This window comes from Euphorbia lathyris, chromosome 5 (genome assembly GCF_963576675.1).
Source record: "Euphorbia lathyris chromosome 5, ddEupLath1.1, whole genome shotgun sequence".
In the NCBI taxonomy this organism is placed as follows: Eukaryota; Viridiplantae; Streptophyta; class Magnoliopsida; order Malpighiales; family Euphorbiaceae; genus Euphorbia; species Euphorbia lathyris.
The window spans coordinates 3,105,174-3,128,319 of record NC_088914.1 but is presented as its reverse complement, the minus strand read 5'-3'; the positions used below and the strand labels follow the sequence as shown (position 1 = coordinate 3,128,319).

General features: G+C 37.0%; 1 protein-coding gene across 2 annotated transcripts; it reads right to left on the bottom strand.

The window, feature by feature from the left end:
* LOC136230294 (uncharacterized) lies at positions 1-10,757 on the bottom strand. Of its 2 annotated transcripts, none has more exons than XM_066019328.1 (6): positions 10,426-10,757; positions 7,090-7,290; positions 5,687-5,803; positions 5,412-5,561; positions 3,197-3,255; positions 1-323 (listed from the first exon to the last, which is right to left on the bottom strand). In XM_066019328.1, the coding sequence occupies exons 1-6, from the start codon at positions 10,600-10,602 to the stop codon at positions 188-190; spliced, it is 840 nt and encodes a 279-aa protein (XP_065875400.1). In that variant the 5' UTR covers positions 10,603-10,757; the 3' UTR covers positions 1-187. The 2 variants fall into 2 exon arrangements, with proteins under 2 accessions (XP_065875400.1, XP_065875401.1); XM_066019329.1 differs by having other exon boundaries at positions 7,090-7,318; positions 10,426-10,564.
* Positions 10,758-23,146: the final 12,389 nt, after the last annotated feature.

Sequence of the window (23,146 nt, the reverse complement as noted above, 5' to 3'; positions counted from 1 at the left end):
TTGAATAAGAAGCTATTTTATCATTCTTGAATGAAGAGGAGCAAATTGGCTCCATTCACCACCACTGTTTACAATTTGCAAAGTAAAAAGCAACTTTTATACCAACAATCTCCTTAATTTACAAACAAAAGAATTAGCAAAATCCCTCTTAAAACATCATATAGACAAAATGAAAAACCTGTTTGCTTCAATCCAGGTAAAACAATGTCACGATTTTTCGCATGTTTTTCGCTTCTTGACACGTTTCCATCAGCAACTTGCTATCGTGGAAGGCGAAGCAAATGACTTGCTGTACTTGTGAAATGATGTCCATATTACACAACCTGCAATTTCATCATAAAAAGAACCATAAGTCACATTCTTGCACACAAGGTTGTAAAAAATGTTAGGCGCTAGTCGGGCGGACATGGCCCTCGAGGATTAATCGGGGATTAATCGGATTTGTATTATTGTATTTTTTGTTTGCTAATAAACAAATTGTTATATAAATTTAATTAAAATATGTATTATACCATCTAAATATAATAATATAAAATTATTTAATACACAAAAACACGTATATTTGTCACATATATCTTAAAAAATGTGCAAACATCAACATTTCAACAATTATATAATTGAAATAATTCAAAAGTGAATTATAATAAAGCAAAAAATAAATTTATAATAAAGAAATACTTTTGTTCATCGTCGCCTAAAGCGGCACCTAGGCGATCTAGGCGGAGCCCAGTCGGCTAAAAATAGCCTTGGACCATAAAAACTCCTAGAGGGACTAATTGGAGAAAATCGGGACAGATTTTCGATTTCGAGCGCCTAGACGGTCCAGGCGGCCTTCGTTTTGAACAGTGCTTGCACATCAAACGGTGTAAGTAGAGTTGATCGGGATTTTTCCTCTGAATAATGCTATTCGTAAGTAAAACTTCGTAAGGGCGGTTCAAAAAAAAAATCCAGGCCTAATTGCACTTGTCTGGGTTGTAGCTTGTCAAAGTGAGCGAACAAACCCAGTATTCAAAACACCGGTTTTGGAAACAAAGAACTGGTGATTCAGTCCCCGTTTTCAGTGTCAGATGCTGCTGCAACCTCTGTTTACTCAACTGACACTGGTGTTTTATCAGATGTCAATGTTGAAATCTGTAACTAAACCCTGATACAATCACTGGGTCTAAAGTTAAGCACTAGAGCCGGAAAAAATTTCAATTGGTTCTTGAGGATTTTTCCTCGGAAACAACATTAAAGGGCGGCCCGGTCGCACTACGCGTCCCCGCTGAGCGAGGGTCCAGGGAGGGGTCCCACCACAAGGGTGTACTGGGGGCAAGCCTTCCCCTGCCAATTTATTTGGCAAGAGGCCGCTCCTAAGACTCGAACCCGTGACCTTTTGGTCACATGACAACAACGTTTACCGTTGCGCCAAGGCTCGCCCTCTCCTCGGAAACAACATTATTCTGAGAAAAAATCCGAGTTGATCAAGGAATCCACTGCAATTTATTTTCTGCTAATGAGACAACAAATGTTGGGACTTGCATTTTCCAGCTAATATTAAGGAGTGCATCGTGTTCATTTACAGGCCATGATAGACATCAGGGGCCCTTAACTTGACCCGATAAACGATTGCCCCCTGAACTTGTTTAACGGGACATGATTAACCCCCTATTGCTATGTGGTAGTGTGAGAAGAGATTTGTGAAAGTTGAAGAGTGTACAACTTTAACCAAGTTTAGGAGCCAATCGGTTTACGAGGCTCCATTATACATGTCATGGAACCATTTAAGCCAAAAGTTTAAGCTGATAGGCAAAATTGTAAGAATAGCTTTTAGGCTTTAATACATCTTCCCCCTATGCTTGGCCTAAAACTTCAACTGGCCCTGAACTTTCAAAAGTTTCAAATGACCTTTTATTTGCATCCAATAACCCCCGATTCTTGTCCAATTTAATTCAATAACCTCCTATTCTTGTCCAATTGCATTCAATAACTCCAAAACTTCAACTTCCCCGTGAACTTTCAAAAGTTACTAATTATTTGTCTATTTGATATTTTCTTTTTGACACGTGGCGAGCACTTTGACACGTGATGGAGCGTGTTCCAATTTATGCATCCAACAATTCCTATTGAGAAATTAGAGGTTATTGAATGCAATTGGGCAAGAATAGGAGTCATTTGAAACTTTTGAAAGTTCAGATGGGCGGTTGAAGTTTTGGGCCAAGTACAAGAGGCAACGGATGTATTAGGCCTAGTTTTTATGATCTCTAGCACACATGAAGTGGAATGTCAACATCAGCATTTTGTATATTTGCACATTAACATAGAAAAAGAAATTCAGGGCAAAATAACTTTTTTTCTATTGCAAAGCATTTTACTGCTATTTGTCAATCTTTGACACAACACGATTTACAGAGACAACCCATCAAGGCACCTGACACGACTTAACATGAAGTGGACCTTGAACTATAAGCTTGAGCTTTTAGTTCAAATGGTTCCGTAACATGGTATCAGAACCAGTTTGACCAAGTGGTCCATGGTTCGATTTCTGGCAGCCCCATTTGTTGAGTTATTTGCAGGACATGGTAATTTGGGCCTATGTTGTGCACGCTTTAAGCCCAATGGGCATTCGCGTGTGGAGGTGTGTGTCAGCTATTAATATGAGGTGGACCTTTAACTATCAGCTTGAGCTTTTAGTTGAGTTGGTTCCATGACAATATCATATATAATCATGTCGAACATATAGATCACATACCATGATTAGGACACGACAACCCGCTTCGAGTCTTTCGACACCCATATACCCATTATCAACTTTTTTCTATGGCACATGACTTTGAAGCAACTGAGCATTTTACTGCTATATATCAAAGAGTTGTCAACCTTTGACACGACAACACGGTTTACAAAGACAACCAACCAACGCACTTGACACGACTTAACATGATCACCATTTTTGTTGCATTTAAATCATATATAATCATGTCAAATATATAGATCATATAACATAATTATGACACGACAACCTGTTTTGAGTTACGACACCCCTAAACCCATTATCAACTTGCCTCGTACAAACGTATGCCAAATTCCTTATTTTTGGCAGACTAGTTAATTTATGAAAGGAGTAACATCAGAGGTTCAACAAATCTTAAAAACTGAATAATTCCTCAACTTCCAAGCAAATTTATTGATTAAATAGTAAAATATTAGAACAAACCTGCTAGCTTCAATCAGGGGTAGATGATCATTGTGAGGCTTCTCTATCACATGCTTCACCTTCAAATCAAAATTACAAGCTATCAGTATAACCTTGGATTGGATCCAGCTTGGATATCTGTCAGTTTCTAGGAAGTACTGGCATGGGTACTCGTACTCGTACGGTATGGGTGCAGCAAACAACATTTAAAAAAAATATGAGACACAGGTACGGAGGGGACACGCCAAATATATATGTGTATATATATATATATATCATAAATAACATTCATTATTGATTATAAACCATAAATAACATCCATAATAAGTCATTACAACAACAACAAAGCTTTAGTCCCGAAATGATTCGGGGTCGGCTAACATGAATCATCATACATACCAAACCGTGAGATCAAGTCGTGTCAGCGACATAAATTCTCTCCCTCCACTCCGTCCTATCCACTGTCATATTTTCCTCAATCCCTAATAAACTCATATCACTCTCAATCCCCCTCTTCCAAGTTTGCTTAGGCCTTCCACTACACTTCACCATTGCATCCCTTTGCCACTCTTCAATCCTTCTAACCGGCGCATCAAGCGCTCTTCGTCTTACATGGCCAAACCATCTTAGTCAGTTTTCCCTCATTTTATTCTCAATAGATGTAACCCCTACTTTCGTCCTAATTATTTCATTCCTCACCCGATCCTTTCTCGTATGACCACACATCCATCGCAACATACGCATCTCCACCACCGACATCTTATGAATGTGACAATGTTTCACTTGTCAACATTTCGTACCATATAACAATGCATGTCTAATTGCCGTATCCATAATAAGTCATTATTTCATCAAAATGAAACATCTAATCCTTCAAACTATTTAAACAACCAAAAAAGAGGCGGATGGTATATTATTTTCATTAGATTTTGATTCTTTTTTTATTAGGGTTTATTTTATTTTTGTATATATTAACCCCTCCTTTTTGTAAAATTGTTAAAAAAATATCTCTATATTTTACTTAATTAACTTAGAATCCGTGTCCCCGAAGTCTCATTAAAAAAGAAAAGAAAAAGAGGGAACACTTATTTTGGAGTATTGTGCGCGTGCCCAGGAGTGTCTGACACTTGTATCGTGAACCTCCTAGAAGTGTCGATGTTTCCTAGGTTATGAACATTCATTCCCCAAAATGAAAATAAAATTACTCGTTTGAAGCGTCCATAACAAACAGTTCATGAAGTAATGAACTTCAATTTCCTGTGCAAATAAGTTATAAGCAGAATACAGGGTAAATTACATCTATGGCCCCTGAACTACAGTGCTACTAATATTATGGCTGCCAAACTTCATTTCTGGACATAAAAATCCTTGAACTTTACATTATTGTAAAATTAAATTCCAAATCAACAAAAAATCCATTAAAAAATGAGAGTAAAATAGGTATTTGACAGTAACTTACGGTGATATGGATAGAAAAAGAGAGTAAAGGATGTATCAACCTTGTCCAAGTCATCATCTCGTTAATTGTTCTTACGGATTTCTGCTGATTTAGACTTTAATGTTATAGTAATGTAAAGTTCAAAGATTTTTATATCAAAAAATGAAGTTTAAGGGCTATAATGTTAGTAGCGCTACAGTTCAGGGGCTATGGATGTATTTTACCCCAGAATACAGAAGGCTTAATACATCAGTTGCCCCCTGAACTTGTCCAAAATGGTTGATTGGCACCTGAACTTATACGTTGTCTCATTAGCCCTCTAAACTTGCTTAAAGTGTCATGATTAAGTCCCTAAATCAATAAAACACTATAAAAATGTATAAAACAGAAAGTTAATTTGTTTTGAAGACTTAAAATCACGAATTAGGCCTTTGTTTTTTAAGTTTTGAATTTTTTTACGGATTTAGACAAATTGCAATTTATATCACTTTAAACAAGTTCAGGGGGCAAATGGATTAGTGTAAGCAAGTTCAAGGGGCCAATAGGTCACTTTAAACAAATTCAGGTGGCCAATAGGTTATTTTAAGCAAGTTGAGGGGGCTAACGAGACACCATGTAAGTTCAGGGGGCCAATCAAACTTTCTGGACAAGTTCACGGAGCTTTTAATGCATTAAGCCAATACAGAATGACAAAAATTTACATCAAATGCAAATAAACACTTTTAAAGGCGTAATAGTTATGAGAATAGGCATACTGTCGGAGTATGGAATGAATGAACGTCACAATTAAACTCTTACTTTTGCCAATAATTCCTGGCTCTCGGGCGGTTGCTTTTCCAAACTTTGAGGTAAGATTACTGTAAGCAGCTCAGGCTTCTCTGCCCTGAGAGCACCTCTGATAACAGCCGCATTAGTCCCAGATGCACCCGATGTATAAATGTGATTTTTCTGCAACAAAAATAGATTGAGCAACTTCTGAAATGTAAGGATAGAAGTGGACAAGTGAGTTTACATTTCGAGACAGCATTGACCAGAAAATTAACACACACAGGACTAGTATTAATGCATCTTACAGTTATAACCAAAGCATAACTAAGAATCTCGATGAGCTCTTGATGCATGAATCCCATATTCCGTGTTCCGAAAAAGCCGATAGATCTAGGGCCTTGTTGCTGAATGGCCAGTAGTTCCTACAGAAATATAAAGTGATGTAAAACGCAATGCTGACTAGGGATTAGAAAGTTAACAATAATTAACCATTAAGATATATACAAGTTTTCAAAAGTTACGAAGAGTGTCGATAACATCGACTAACTTAAGGTCTCGTTTTAGAATAATTCTTGGTCTACAATTAAATGAGTTAAACAAAAATTGGGTTTCCATATAATTTATTGTTTGGAATATATTCTTAATGGAAAAAATGACTCGTTTGTAAAATATTCTTAAGTACTTCCTCCGATTTTTATTATATGACGTTTTAGCTTTTTTAATTTGTTCTTTTTTATATGTTGTTTTGTATTACCAATGCACTTCTAAAGATATTTTCTTATATTTGCCCTTATTTATGACAAGAGAGAGAAGTTTAGTATTAATGCAAATAATCCTAATTAAGCCATAAAATTTAAGAAGAGAGAATTTCTACATAGAAAGTAGATATTTAGGAGAGAGATATTAAGGGTAAATTAGTCATTTTAATAGTGTAATCAATGTTGCATTGGTCTTGATGAAAAACCTTAAACGACTTATAAAAAAGAACGGAGGGAGTAATAGAGTTCATTTGATTGCACAGAAGTCAGAACAGTTACAAAATGTATACCCCTAGTTTCCTATTTTACCCCTTGACTTTAGGGATAAGGGTCAAATTTATCCTTAAGACTGTTGGCGAAGATCAATTTTACCCCTATGATACAAAATAACTTAACTTTTCCCCCATGGTAGAAACTTAAACAATTTTACCCTCATGATAGAGAATCTAGTTCAATTTTACCCTTTTCTAAGTAAATACCGACGAAAACTAGCAACAAAATTCCTTGGAAAATGTCATAAGGATTTCTACCATGGGGACAAAATTGAGTCATTTTGTACAATGAGGGGAAAATTAAGCTTTCTCAAGAACTTTAGGAGCAAAATTAACCCTTATCCCTTGATTATAGCGATACAAATTTATTCTAGATAGCAGTGTTTTGATTTTTGAATATGAAATTCATTTTCAACTGAATTCTTGAAAAACATAACATTGATCACATTATCCGGTTTCTTTGAATAATATCTTATTCTCTAATTTAAAAGAGAATTATCATCTACATTATTATACTGCAATCCAATATCAAGGGTGAGTCAAGACCCGAAAACACGCCAAAGTGGTGTAATAATTCTATTGAAATGTAAATCATCAGATCAAGTTGGTGGTTAACTTCAATAATGACTGGGAGAACAATTTCAAAACCGAAGAAATACGCAAGAAAAGATCACATACCTGTAGATAGTCGACATCAGGAGCAGGCTTGTACTCTGTGATCACTGTTGTACTTGATCCTTCAACGAGGGATTGGAGTTGGGTTGGAATTGAGCTTGGCGTGTTTTTATCTTCATCAGGACCAAACATAGACGCCATATTCTCTTCTTCAGCTTTCCAAGAATCCATGTCTTGATCTCTTCTCGTATGTCCGCAAAGCCACTATTGCCAGTACATAAAAACAGAGGACCTGGTAGTAAATCATTAGTGAAAACCAACTGAACATAAAGAACACGATAAAAAACCAAGCATGACCTATTTTCACATGTCTTAATGTAGTGTTTTTCGATCAAGGAAGCTTATAAGAAGTCTGAGTTTGCTAGATCAAAAAGAAGAGTTAATGCATAGGGCTGGCACATATATCAACTGAACCAAGCAAAAGCTTACATCAGCGCAATTTGCCTAACGAATGCTGTGAAATTTAAAGGTAATGGGAATGTATAGAGGAAACTATATGCGGTAAATGATTGTTGAAACTGTTAGGACACCTGATTTATTAGATATAAATTGGCATTTAAGTTTAGCAGGAGGATAGATAGAACAAAAACTTCAAGGCAAAAAAATATCATAACAAGCTTACGGATAACATACATTCAGATGATATAATAACCAAGAAGATTGAAATTACAAAATCCAGCAAACATTATTGAAGAAGATCCTATCTTTACATAAAACAACAATAACCTATCTTAACATCTAGAATGTCAGAATCCATCATCTATAGCAAAAGCAATAACCACCCACAATAACGGATCTATGGATGCTCGATGCTCAATGCTCTCTGGCTATCTATGGATGCTCAATTGATATTCTTTGGGCACATTTGTTGAAAAAATTAAAGCTCTTTCATGGAGTTTTCCTGTGTTTTCCGGTGACCAATGAGTGTTAAAGTCCCAATAGACCCCGATCCATCACGCCCCTCCGATTCGTCACTGACCACCCATTCAGCCCTTTACTTGCACACATGTTCCCTATAATTGTGTCACGATAAAAAAACTAATAAAACTCTAGCTCCCAAACTTGTCAAGAAAATTCTAATGACCTCTCCAACTTTGAAAACAACTGATTAGTCCTTGACATTGCTTAAAGTGGCATGATTAATCCCTGAAGTCCTACGTGGAAGAGCAAGGAAAGATTTGGACACGTTAAAGCACATATCATTTTAAGCCAGTTCATGGGGGAATAGGTCACTTTAAGCAAATTTAGAGGGCCAATACGCCACTTCAATCTTAAACTTAATCAAGTTTAAGAAGTTAATGGGTCATTTTCGAAGTTTGGGAGGCAACCAACATTCATGGCCAACTTTACTTGGGTGGGAAGCTATGTTGCACGGTAACGGACACCGGGAAACGCTATTGTCAAAAAATATAGCTAGGAAGCGATGATGGAAACGGAAACAGAAACGAAAAGCGTAAATGCTAATGAAGAAGTGTTTCGTGCAACATAGATGGGATGTGTATGTCTTAGGCCAAATTAAAAGGTTTGGCATTTCCTGAAATAAGCAGGGTCCTTAAGAACAGAATCACCTAAACAGATCAACTAGATAAAATATAAAATGACATAACTAAAGACTAAGAAGCTCCAAGGAGATCATAGTCAAACAAACATGAACTGCAAATCTTTAACTTTAAAATGCTATAAATAACCCAATTATTAGAGTGAATTACTTCAACAACGAATTTCAACAGCCATCACAGTAAAGAAATACACGTCATAGTTAGAAAAACCAATAGTTTTCACCAATAAAATTCATAAGAACCAGAAGGATCTTTGAAAATTGCATCTGAACAAAAATTAAGACTGTAACAAACAAAAATAGGGTAGAAAAAAATTCATTCTCAACTAACATCTGGGAAAAATTTAGCCAAACGGAGATTGGTGTTAAAAATCACTATGCAAGTGTACAACTTCAAAAATAAAATTATAAGCTAAAAGAACAGTGTTACCCTCTAAAAACCCCCAAATTTAGTGAATTCCGCATGTCATTGTGGATGCAAATGTAGTATGAAACCCAATTGAAAGCTCAAATTGAGAAAACCCAACACTGAAACTCCAAAACACAGCATATAAAGCAAAAACGGAGAGAATATGTGCAGAGAAAAGGACTTAGCCAAATGGAGAAAAATCACTACGCAATTGTACAGCTTCAAAAGGAAAATTATAAGCTAAAATAACAGTGTTACCCTCTAAAAATCCCCAAATTAGTAAATTGCGCATGTCATTGTGGATGCAAATGTAGTATGAAACCCAATTGAAAGACAAAATTGAGAAAACCCAACTGAAACTCCAATCCAAAAACACACCATATAAAGCACAAACTGAGAGAACATGTGCAGAGAAAATGACTTAGCCAAACAGGGAATGGTGTTAAAAATCACTATGCAAGTGCACAACTTCAAAAATAAAATTATAAGCTAAAATAACAGTGTTACCCTCTAAAAATCCCCAAAATTAGAAAATTGCCCATGTCATTGTGGATGCAAATGTAGTATGAATCCCAATTGAAAGCTAGAATTAAGAAAACGCAACTGAAATTCCAATCCAAAACACAGCACACAAAGAAAAAACGGAGAGGATATGTGCAGAGAAAAGGACTTAGCCAAACAGGGAATGGTATTAAAAATCACTATGCAAGTGTACAAAAGGAAAATTATAAGCTAAAAGAACAGTGTTACCCTCTAAAAATCCCCAACTTAGTAAATTGGGCATGTCATTGTGGATGCAAATGTAGTATGAAACCCAATTGAAAGATAAATTGAGAAAAAAAACCAACACTGAAACTCCAAAACACACCACACAAAGCAAAAGGAGAGAATATATGCAGAGAAAGGGACTTAACCAAAAGGAGAATGGTGCTAAAAATCACGCAAGTGTACAACAGCTAAAAGAACAGTGTTACCCTCTAAAAATCCCCAAATTAGTAAATTGCTCATGTCATTGTGGATGCAAATGTAATATGAAACCCAATTGAAAGCTAAAATTGAGAAAACCCAACTGAAACTCCAATCCAAAGCACAGCATATAAAGCAAAAACGGAGAGAACATGTGCAGAGAAAAGGACTTAACCAAACGGAGAATGGTGTTACAAATCACTATGCAAGTGTACAACAGCTAAAAGAACAGTGTTACCCTCTAAAAATCCCCAAATTAGTAAATTACGCATGTCATTGTGGATGCAAATGTAGTATGAATCCCAATTGAAAGCTAAAATTGACAAAACCCAACACTGAAACTCCAATCCAAAACACACCACACAAAGCAAAAACGGAGAGAATATATGCAGAGAAAAGGACTTACCGTCGTTTTACAGAGAGAATGAGGGTTTCTGGTGGAAGGAAAAGAATGGGTGAGAATAGAGTTTCCAGTTTTAAGGGATTTGGAAGGGAAATCTAAAGAAGAGAAAGAAAATAGCGAGGCAGAAGATGAAGAAGAAGTGGTTATCAAGAGCCTCATAGTAGCTAAAGCTGTGTGCATCTCTTCAAATTGGAGTTTCCCAATGCTGATTTGTTTTCTGGGTAGCTTTCAATTTTCCTCCGTTTTCCCGGAAAATGAAAACTAGAGAGGGAAAGAGAGGAGAGGAGGAGGTATCAGACTCGGAGGAGCATATATCTAGATAAATTTGGTGTAAAAAAGGGTTCCTTCCTTTTGATTTTGGCACTTTTCATTTTATTTTTTTAATATTGTGTTTTTTTATTAAATTTGACTTTTGGAGAATCTAAACTAAAAGGCTTGAAATTTGCAAAAGATTGGTTGGACCAAAATGTGAGGCTTGATGGACCCAAATAAGTATTAGTAATTTAGTAGCATTTCATATTAATATATTTTTGGCAAAAGCATAATTAAGCACCCGAACTTTATAAATTTTAAGGATCTAGAGAACATAAATGTAACATCCTAGTTCAAAACTATGTAGATATTATCCGTTTTGGCCCAAATCTAATACATTGGGTCTCACGGACAATATTTACATGGTTTTGGACCAGGGTGTTACAATTGGTATCAGAGCCAGGTTTCTACGTACGATGTGTGGTTCGGGGATGAACCAGGTGGAAGCTGGTGGGCCTGTAACGACCCGATCCGGAGTGGGTTGCGCCAGGGTAGAAGACCTGAGCAAGGAACGACCCTAAGGGATGACGATAGGGGCATGAATGAACTGAATCTCACATCGAAAATGGAGAACAAGTGATTGAGGCTTATTAGTAAGATGTGAATCCAATACATGTAGACACGTTTTAAAGCCGTGCGGCCCAAAGTGTTGGATTTGGACCAGAACGGACAATATCTACATTGTATTGGACCAGGGTGTTACAATTGGTATCCGAGCCGACTCTCCACATACGATGTGTGGTTCGAGGACGAACCAGGCAGAAGCTGGTGGGCCTGTAACGATCCGGTCCGAAGTAGGTAGCGTCGGGGTAGAAGGCCTGAGCAAGGAGCAGCCCTAAAGGATGGCGATGGAGGGCAGGAATGAACTGAATCCCACGTCAGAAATGGAGAGGAAGTGATTGATGCTTATTAGTAAGATGTGAATCTAATACATGCAGACGCATTTTAAAGCCGTGAGACCCAATGTGTTGGATTTGGACCAAAGCGGACAATATCTACATGGTTTTGGACCAGAGTGTTACATTAAATATGCTTTATTTGTTGGTCGAGCTGACCAAAATAGGTTATATCATGTTGTCAACTCGCGTTCACCAGGGCTCTATTTTTTGTTGGCTGAGCTGAAGTTAAAAGAATGTTAGAGGGTGGTAGGCTTATGAAGTTTTTTTTTTACAACCAAAAAGCATATATTAAGAATCAAGAAGAAGCATATTACAAATAAAATCAGGGGGTACAGAAAACCACTCACCCCGATGTAAAGGTAAAATACTACTTCTAGCTAACAAATGAGCAACAGAGTTTGCAGAACGACAGACAAAATGAATAGAGCAATTAAAAGACTCGTTCAAAGAAAAATGACAATCATTGGCTAAGGCGTTAAAAGGAGATGAAACCTGTAACGGACGAGCCATAGACTGTACCACGATCAAAGAATCTGATTCAATGATTATATCATTATGAAGTTATTCAACCGAGTCATCGCGTAAATATTTTAGCTCCACGTTCAACTGACTAATTTCATATAATTAAATCTGGGCTGATCTTAATGAATCCTTTGAATGCCCGAGATAAAGCAGAAAAAGATCAAAGAAGAGCCGATGATCGGTGATCCTGCTCCAATACATAAGTCAATGATGGGAATGGCTACTCAATAGCGTATCAAGTTTAGATGAGCAATGTGAGTGAATAAAATGTACCTTTTTGGTACCGTCTATCTTGTTTTTTTAAATAAGATTGTGTGTTCTAAATGTAAATAAAGACCCACATGACAGTCGTTCAATAGTGAAGGTTTGATGTCAACCAGTGACAGTTGTGACGGTACCACCTGTGATTAATCACGACACCATATGCGGGTAAAAATATATGTGGAATTTAAGCCTCATTTAACTAGTCCGCGTAGCTCCACGGTTACTAGTAAGCAGAGAGCCTCTGATTGGTCCATGTCTATAATAATAAATTATGTGATATATAATTTATCGATAACTATTTTTCAATTTTATTTGAATAATTTTGTAAAGGATGGCAACGGGGAATGTACCCACGATACTATCAATCTCAAACTCTAACTCGTTTATTTTTAATTGTTTGTACCCATCCCATTACCTAATGGATATACTTCTTGAATCTCATATCTGTTTCATTTAAATCGCGAGTACCACATGTACCATTACCCGTTAAGAATCAACACATAAAATAAATAAATTACAAATCTAACAAAACATAAATTTAAGAGTTAATTCCAAACAAAAACCTTATGGTAACACTGATTTGCATGTAAAGGAATGTGAGTTTTTTGTTGTCAAAACGATGACTATGTTTGTCGACATTTGAAAATCGAGGAATTTTGGGTTGACATTGCCACATTTGGCCGTTAACAACCTCAAAATAAAAAAAAAATCAATAATTATATTTTAAGAAACTTTAATTGTTCAACTATTTAGTTTTGAGATAATTTAAGTGTTGTTTTGTAAGAAGCGAAAAAGTTAATGTTTAAAGAGAGAAAACTAAAAAGAAATGATTGGTTTTTTAAAATAAAAAATATGGTTCCATAGTAAATGTGATATTAAACAATTTTAATTCTTAACTTTTTTGATTTTGAGGTCGTTAATGGTTAAATTTAGCAATATCAACCCAAAAGTCATCAATTTACAAATGTCGACAAGTACGGTCTTTATTTTGACAACAAAAAATCAACAGTCCTTTATCTACAAATCAGTGTAACCACCATATAGGTCTTTTCTTTTAAATTAACCCTAAAGTAGTAATCCATTCACAAAGTTTTAAAAAAATCTAAATTCAAACATTCTAACTCACTTAAATTATCAACAAGAAATTAAAGCACACTAAATATAAAAATAAATTCATTTTGATACAATTATAATCTTCAATTTTTCTTTCATTTGGTGTCACATTTATTAATCTTCAACAGTATAAAATTTATGTATCCAAATACATAACAGATACCGAATATCGAGTACCTTAGGTGGTAACCTCATACTCATTTAGTACCCGTCATATATAATTTTTTGAATCTCATACTTTTTTATAAAAGGTACAAATAATTTTATTAGAATCAAATAATATCGAATACTTGCGAAATTCTTATCCGTCTTTATTTGTAATTTTTATATCTATTATTTGGGGGTAGGTCTTATTTGGGGATTCCATTTTATATATTTTTAATATGATAAGATAATGGAACATTGTTCCAAAAAAAAATTAAGATAATGGAACATTTTGAATTGGAAATAATGATTGTTTATGAACTCAACACAAGATTACACTTTTGAGTCAAAGGAATTTATTTCAATATTTAATTTTGGCTATTTAATTAAAAAGCACAATCCCTTTTTGCTAATGTTGATAATGTTTATCATTAGAGATAAAGTAAAAAGATACCTCTATATTGTTGATTAATTGTAAAGAATAACTTTAAATGAATACTCAAGTAGCTATCATTAATTAATTACGGGTGTTTGTTAGAGGGGATAAAGACACGCGGATAGGGATAGGGATAAAAAAAATTGAGATGAGTTATTTCATGTTTGTTTTACAGATAGGTTAGAAAGATAAGAAATGAATATGATTCTTATCCCTCAAAATCATATACACAAGAAGGAGTGGTATAAGGAAGTGAGATAAGCTCCTACGATTTTAATAGGATGAAAAAGTCCATATTACCTCTCAAATTAATATTACATAGTTTAAATAAGGTTCAAATAGTAAAATGTATTATTTATCTGTATCTCTATCCCACATACCAAACATTGAATAATAATTCTCGACTATCATATTTTTATCATTATCCTCATTCCAACCTTTATCCTTATCCCAATAGAATACCAAACACTCCGTTAATGGAAAAACTATAATCGACAATATAATAGGATGGAAAAAATCTTCTATCACATTATAGCCCTCTCTATCAAGGAAACTCTTAGTTGGTTGAAACTTCATAATTTTCACCATGTGGATATCAGGTATGACTGTTTGGTGGTTGTCAATGCCATTAATGATCAAATTGCTAGTTTCTCTTACCTTTTTAATATTATACTGGTCTGTCGATGTTTCCTTAGAGATTTAGATTATGTTTCTATCTCGTTTGTTAAACGTTCAGCAAATCTAGTAGCCCACGGCTTAGATAAGGCGGTTAGATCGAAGTCTGTTCATGGGGAGTGAGACTGTTCATCCTCCTTTCTTTCTGATGTATTGTTTACTGGTCTTATTCAATGAAAATTCTGGGTTTGTTTCAAAAAAAAAAAGTAGCTTAAATTAGATCTTGAGTTCAAACCCTAGTATACGTAGAAAGTTTTAGGCCCTGTTTGATAAAGAGTTTTTTTTTTAGTAAAATTAGAGGTTTGAGCTACTTTAAAGATTTTGACTAGTCAAACCTCTAATAGTGGTGTTTGGTGAAGAGATGTTTGAAAGAGTTTATTGGGTTCAAAAAGCTCATTTCAGGAGTTTTTTCAATCAGCTTATTGTTCCATCTCTTTTGAAGAACATTTTTACCCCTAATTATTATCCTTTACCCTCCAATAAATGTTTTATCATTCATGTCTTTATTGGGAGAATTACAAAACTAGCACCTTTTAAGGTGTTAGTTTACTTTTCTAGCTCCTTTTAAAAAATTAACCAAAACTAACATATTTCAACAAATAAATTCCAAGTTTGCCCTCGTCACTAACACTCCGCTCTCTAACACTTCGATCTTCCATCTCTCTAACCTAACACCCCGCTATCTCTCTCTCTAACTTACCGGCGATTCATTGCGCGAATCTGACGATTTCATTCGGCGAATCTCTCTAACTTCGAGTGGACATGGCGAGAACACGAAGCTCAGACAAAGAATCGAATTCAGAAGGAATGACGAAAAAAAAGGTAAATAACTTGACTTTACATTTGTGATTCTCTCTTGTATTATATTTACATTTGCTGGGTTCTTGTATTGTATGTACATTTATTAGGTTTGAGAAGGAATCTTTCGTTTTGCTTACTTCTTCTGGTGTTAGGGTTTATCTGGGTTTGCAGTTGTCGATATCGACAAACCATCCATTCTGCAATCGGTAATTGTTTGGTCGATATGTGTCGATATCTATGTGTTATCGACAACCTAATTGTCGATAATACATAGATATCGACAGCCTAATTGTCGATGGAACATAGATATCCACACCCTAATTATCGATAGCACATAGATATCGACAACCTAATTGTCGATATCTCTCTTATTATAGCCTATGTTAGCTCATTTTAGCTCAACTTCTTTATTAGCTTAATTGTATGTTAGCTGATGATATATCTACAATAAATTTCACCATGACCGTGGACAAAAGAGGAAGAGAGATGAGCATGTCTCTTCTTCTAAGAAAGCCAAGGAGGGTTCTGAATATAAATATAAAAAAGGCATTTGGAACGGAAAGCATCATCACAGCTAGGTGCAACTTAGATGCAGCAAAACATATAATGAGCAATTTAACACCAAACCAAGGAAAGCTATTTAGGCAGAGTTGCTTCGGGCAGTATTGTGAGATGACCAATACACAATTTGCAGGAGTCCTCTGTCATACCCTTTTAACAAGGGAGATCAGATGTGAAAACCTCAAACCCATGGAACTTTGCTTCAAAGTTAGAGGTGTTGAGTTGAGATTTGGGGATTGGGAGTTTGGACTCCTAAGTGGGTTATGGTTTGGAGATCTGGAAGCATTTAGGGAAAGGTTTGGTGCGCTAAATAAGCCGGATAGATTTAGGAAGAAGTTATTTTCACACTACCCTACACCAACCTTTAGAGACATGGACACAATTATGAAGCAAACTGTTTGGAATAATGAATCTGATCAGGATGCAGTTTCATTTGCCATGTTGTACTTTGCACTTGGCAGTGTGTTGGATAACACTGCCACAAAACAAGCTCTTCCTTGGGTTTTGGAACTTGCTGAATTTCCAATATTGTTTAACGAGTTCCCGTGGGGTGTTGTGGCCTAGGATGTGACCTACAGGTCTCTTGTTAATGGGATGATTGGTGGAAAAGACCAAATTGATCAGTTACGTGCTTATAGGGATGGTTTAAGGAATAACCGTGTCTCATTCAACCTATATGGTTTTGCACACATATTTCAGGTATGATGTGTGTATATTCTATATACTAGAAATGTTAGTAATAGGCATAAATAATGAATTGGAACTTTGTTGCAGGCTTAGTTGTTTGAAGTATGGGATGCCACCCACGAATGGTTCATGAAGTCAGGCAATAGCATCCCACGATGGCTACGATGGAAAAAGACTGGTACCCCTACATTGGCCAGAGTTAAAGCCATGTTTGACGTAGTAAGTTGACTAAACATATAGCCGACATCGATAAATATTGTGCCGATATCGACAATATGTTACCGATATCGACAATATTTTTACAGATATCGATAATATTATACCGATAATGCAAAAGTCATTCCGATATCGACAAATTATTCCGATATCGACAATATTATGCTATACATCTGACCGACTTGTTTATTTGTACATGTGTATTTTAGTCGGGTAAAGCACCAAATGCCACCAAACTTGCAGCTGAAGATAGGGAGAAAGAAAGCTCCTGGTATCAACATCTAATAGATTATGTGGAGGGTCGGCCGTGTAATTATGATCATTTGTTTACCGGTTTGGAAGAGGGGAAAGAGGAGGAAAAGGAGGAAGGGATGGAAGAGGAGGGAGAGGAGGAAGTAGTTAGATATGAAGGAGGAGGGGATGATACAGAGGATGACAGTGAATCTGAGACTGATAATGAAGAAGGCAAAGATGATGACACTGACACTGAAGATGATGAAAATGCCTTCATTGTCTCTCCTAGAGTACCTTTCCAAAAGAAGAAACAATCTGGTTTGGAACGACTAATGAGGAGGTTGTTTGCTGAGCAAGAGAAGAAAATAAATGAACAGTTTGGTGAGCAAGAGAAGAAAATAAATGAAAAGTTTGTTGCCTTTGGAAAAAGATTGTCCGTTGTAGAGCATGATGTGCAGCAACTAAAGGCACAACGGGATGTGGTTCATGGGATGTATGAGGGGGTGGTGGATATGGAGGAGAAAGATAATGAGGAGCAGGAGAGGGAGAGGGAGAGGGAGGAGAAAGAGGAGGATGAGATGGAGAGGGAGAGGGAGGAGAGGGAGAAGAAAGAGGAGGAGGAGAAGGAGAAGAAAGTGGAGGAGGAGAGGGAGAAGAAAGAGGAGGAGGAGAGGGAGAGGAAGAGGGAGAGGGAGGAGAAAGAGAAGGAGGAGAAGGAGAAGAAAGAAAAGGATGAGAAGGAGAAGAAAGAGGAGGATGAGAGGGAGAGGGAGAAAGAGCAGAAGGAGAAAGAGCAAAATGAGAAGGAGATGGAAATGGAGAGGGAGAGGGAGAGGGAGCAGAAGGAGATGGAGAGGCAAATTGGGCCTACAACTGCTGTTATTGAGATTGAAGTAAGTTTGTTTTTATGTTTTAACTTTCTGATGTGTCGATATCCATGGTATATCGATGTATTATCATTTGTGATGTGTCGATATCAACGTGTATATCGACAACATAAAATATCGATATCGATATTATCTCTCTCAACTAATATGTGTTTCTACTTGGTTTGATGTTTTAACAGGATGAGAGCCATGACGGCCATGATGCTGATATAGACCATGGACATCTTAATGTTCTGGTTAACTAGGTCATCCAATCATCTTTACATACGCGTCAAGACAAAGGAGAAATAGAAGATTTGACTCTTGGATAAACATGAGGAGGAAGGGAAAGGAAAAAGAGGAGCCAGAGGAGGAAGGGTAGGAAGAGGAAGGGAGGGATTAGGAGGAAGGGCAGGCAGAGGAAGGGAAGGAAGAGGAGGGAGAGGAAGGGAAAGAGGATGGATAGAGAAAGCATGAGGTAGGGATGGTAAAAGTAGAGGGGAAGTTGAAGTGAAAGGGAGACCCAAACGAGAAAGGAAAGCTGGGAAAGACTGCAAGTCACCCTTCATTGATCCTCGGAATGATTTTCATTTTGCTGATGATGATGATCAGTATCTAATAGAACAACCCGATGGGCGTGATCGTATAAGAGGACACCTCCTACAGGTCTATGATGAATGGAAGAAGAATACACCCCGTGATCTGTTGAGGAAGGTGGGTGGAACTGAATGGGGACAAACTGTAGAGTGGTTTGAAGATGCAGAGATAACTGGAAAGTACATACACAGCCAAGTAAGATACTGCTCACTTTGTCTGTTTTGATGTATATAATCGATTATGATGTGTCGATATCCCATTCATATCGACATATGATCGACTGTGATGTGTCGATATCCCATTCATATCGACAATTCAAAAGGTCAATTGGTCCTTGTTAATATGAGTTTCTACTTATTTTGTCTTTGTTGTAGCTCGTAAATGCATTTTTATGGTTATTGAACCAAAAAAAACTGATCAGAGGCCGGATTGGATTGCCATCGACTCAAATTTCTTTGGATTCATGGAAATGGCAAATTTGACCGAGAACTACGACACACCCGGAGAATGGGAACATGCTAAGTTGTTTGTACAACGAATCAATGGGATCAAAGAATTTGGAAATCGCCCATGGCATGAGGTTAAACATGTGCTAATACCTATCAACTACAAAGGAGAACACTAGATACTCGGGGTGTTCTATGTGGAAGAGATGAGGTTGAAATTCTATGATAGTCTGGAGTCAAATGCCTCTTATGAATCAATAGACAAATAGCTACAACCCTGGTTTCGTATTATGACGAGAGCAATGGAAAAGGCTGATTATTGGAAGAATAGTGGGCGCCCTGATAATGGGAATCGACTTATAAAGTGGGCGAGGGCTCGCGGGTGCCCACAACAGCTTCACAAATCCAATGATTGTGGTATCTTCTTATGTATTTTTGCTCAGCATTATGTTGAAAAAGGTCCATTATGTACTGACTGTGGCTTCTCCGGGTATGATGGGCGTTACTATAGGTTGCGTGTGTGCTTGGAACTCTTCAACCAACGCTTGTTCGATAATAATGATCTAATTGCCGGGGCTAATTTGCTTAGATTGTAAATGTTTGTAAATTGTAAATGTTGGTAAATTGTAAATGTTGGTAAATAAGGAAGGATATCGACAAATATTGTCGATATACATGTGATATTGGCACGTATCGACAAATATATCTATGATATCGACAATTACATTATGTAAATAAGGACGGATATGACAAATATTGTCGATATACATGTGATATCAGCACGTATCGACAAATATTTACAGTACATTGTTATAAAAACATGAAATACATAAACTCCCAATTCCAAAGTATCCTTTCACGTTAGTACAACACATTGCTATAAAAACATAAAATACATAAACTCCCAATTCCAAAGTATCCTTACACATTAGTACAACACATTGTTATAAAAACATAAAATACACAAAATCCCAATTCCAAATTATCCTTACACATTAGTACAACACATTATTTTCCAGCTGAGGTCTTAGAGCAGCTTGCAGAACTTGAGATTGTAGGTGGAAGCCGTGAAGGAACCCGTAACATACTAGTATAATTCGCTCGATTATAACCAGTATTCTCGCACCCAGTACATCTTGTTGGAATTACCTCCTTGCCCCTCGATGGTATTCGATTTTGACTTCTCGGACGACCCACTCTTGGTGCAGCCTTTTTAGGAGGAAGCACCTTCATAGGAGTCTCATAAACTTTCCATTCAGACTGGTGGCCTAGTGGATGTATGGACTCAATGTATGACAATCGTACAGTCTTATTTTTGTAGTAACGATGTACCCACACATATGCATTATCTAATCGATGCATTGATGCAATCTTACATACATGTCTACATGGAAACTGTGACAATTGCCATTTCCTACACTTGCATGTTCCCGCCCGTAAATTCACAATTCCACCCTTTCCTCGATCGTCGATTTCAAAATTTTGAGCATCGATGGGGTTATATGAACAACGAACTGATTTATTGACATGTTTATGCATCTTCGTGTTATAAAACTCGGACAAATATGTCTCCCGTTCTCATGTAAAAACATTTTTCTTATGTTAGCATTATATAACAACTCTTAGTACCTTATAATAGAAATAAGTGCCAATATCAAACCTGCTTTTGTGCGTCTCTCATGAAACCATGCTTGGAGGATTGTCCTTATATACTCAACCAACAATGTGATCGGTAAACGTCTACCTTCTCCCATTCTAGCGTTGAATGATTCTGATATGTTTGTCATCATAATGTTATACCGACATGCGCAAAAGTACGCACGTGTCCATTTCTCTCTTCAAGCTTCCTCTAGGTAGTCCGCTGCCCCCGGGCATAATGTACGAAGTCTGACGAATCTTTCCTCAAAATTAGAGGTTCGATAGGCTTTTGCAACTCACCAATATGCTATGTCTAACTTTTTGCCGCCTCTGAATTTAGCCTTCACATTCTGTTTTAAATGCTGAGCACAACTTCCATGTACCGCATTTGGATACACCAAATTGATTGCATAATCAATGCTCTTATTCATGTCTGATATTATGGTTAGATCTTCAACATCACTAATACATTCCTTCAACCTGGTGAAGAAATAAGTCCATGATTCATTACATTCATTCAGACCAATTCCGAATGTAAGTGGATAAATTTGATTATTACCATCCTTGCCAACTGCAACATACAGTACTCCGCCATATTTAACTTTTAAGTGTGTTCCATCTACATATATAACAGATGAAGATGTGCTAGAAAACCCCGAATTGAAGCACCCATAGCCATGAAGAAGAATTTAAAATGATCTTCATCGTCAGTTTCAATATGTGTCACTGTACCTGGATTAACAAACTTCAATGTCTCACAATAGTCAGGTAACAACATATACGATTCTTCATCTTGCTCTCCAAGCTTGCATATAGGATAGGTTGATTGAAAAATCTTTTTCAATCTCCCAAATGATGTGACTTGGCCGGTACACTCGATTCTCTATATCTAACCTATCTCTAAGTATGATACCTGCGACTCATTTCCCCGCTTGCCTATGATGCAACAATAGTTGTCCACCCCTATCGTAAGTGTGACTGTCCATACTGTCAATTCTTCGTAGCATGAACATATCTGAACCTAGTATGACTCCACCTCTAGCCCGCCACTTGCATGTGTCAAAATGTTTGCATCGAACCTCAAACATTAGTTGATCTGTGCATCTTCCATTCGAACATATTATCAATTGTATATCTCCGAAGTGCATCTTGCAATTCTCGTTTGCTTTTGAAAATATCGTGCGCCTTCAAACCACCATCCCCTAAAGATTCTATAATATTCATCAGAATAGCCGGTTCCGCTAGTACCCGTGGAACATACCGAAATGGATCCGTTCTCCTTCTCCTTCTGGCTTCCTCATCAATCTCATTCAAACTTGGTTGAACATTATCAATCGATGGGTCTGAAACAGATCTACCGCGATCATCGTTATCATATCCGTGATCATCATTATCATATCCATTGTAATCGTTATCATATCCATGATCATCATTATAATAGCCATGCCCATCATTATCATAGCCATGGCCATCATTATCATATCCATGATCATCCTTGTTCCCTACATTCTCATACCCAAACATTTGATCCACAGTAATATCGTCTAGCCTGGTGATCCTTGAGGATTCTGGTTATTATGGAGCCTAACCTAAGGGTTCCAGTACTTCTTTGAAACCCACCGATTATGAAGATAGGCATGTTTATCGGCGTATAGGTCAGCATGTGCCAGATGAAGCACTGCTCAAAGTTTGTCGATGAGTTGGTGCAGTTGATCTTGGGAAAGATGAAATAGGTCAGTATGTAGTGGGCCATCTTCTGATGCTGACCCATAGAGGTACTCGAAATTTCCCCTACATGACAAGGAGGTTTACAGAACTCAATGTAGTAGTTGGTTTTATCTTGGTCACCTGATTTACGAAGTATTGCTCCTTCGTTTTTCAGCTTGAGTAGTGAGGCAAGGTAGGCAGGGTTGATGAAGATATTCTTTCCTCGAACCTTGGTGACCATATAGTCCCGGTTATCATCGGCGACTCTTAGGTTAGTATAGAATTCCTTTACTAACTCGGGATAGGTAGCATCGCGAACTGAGAACAGCTCGGTCCAGCCGTCCTTCTTGATCCACTCACAGAAGGGTTGCTCAGCTTCCACAAAACCCTTTGAAAACCATCTAGAGTGGTCAACCTTATATCCCCTCACACTCTCGTAAACAAGAGAGTAGGTGCGTTCCACGGGCTTTTTCGCCTTATCTTGCTTTTGCTTCCCTTTCGAGGAGGTGGCTTGGTCAGCCTTGGTTTGCTTCCTTGGTGTAGTGACTTTTGAGTGGTCACACTGAGTTTCTTGAGACTTGGTGGGAGTCTCACCGTGTTCCTACT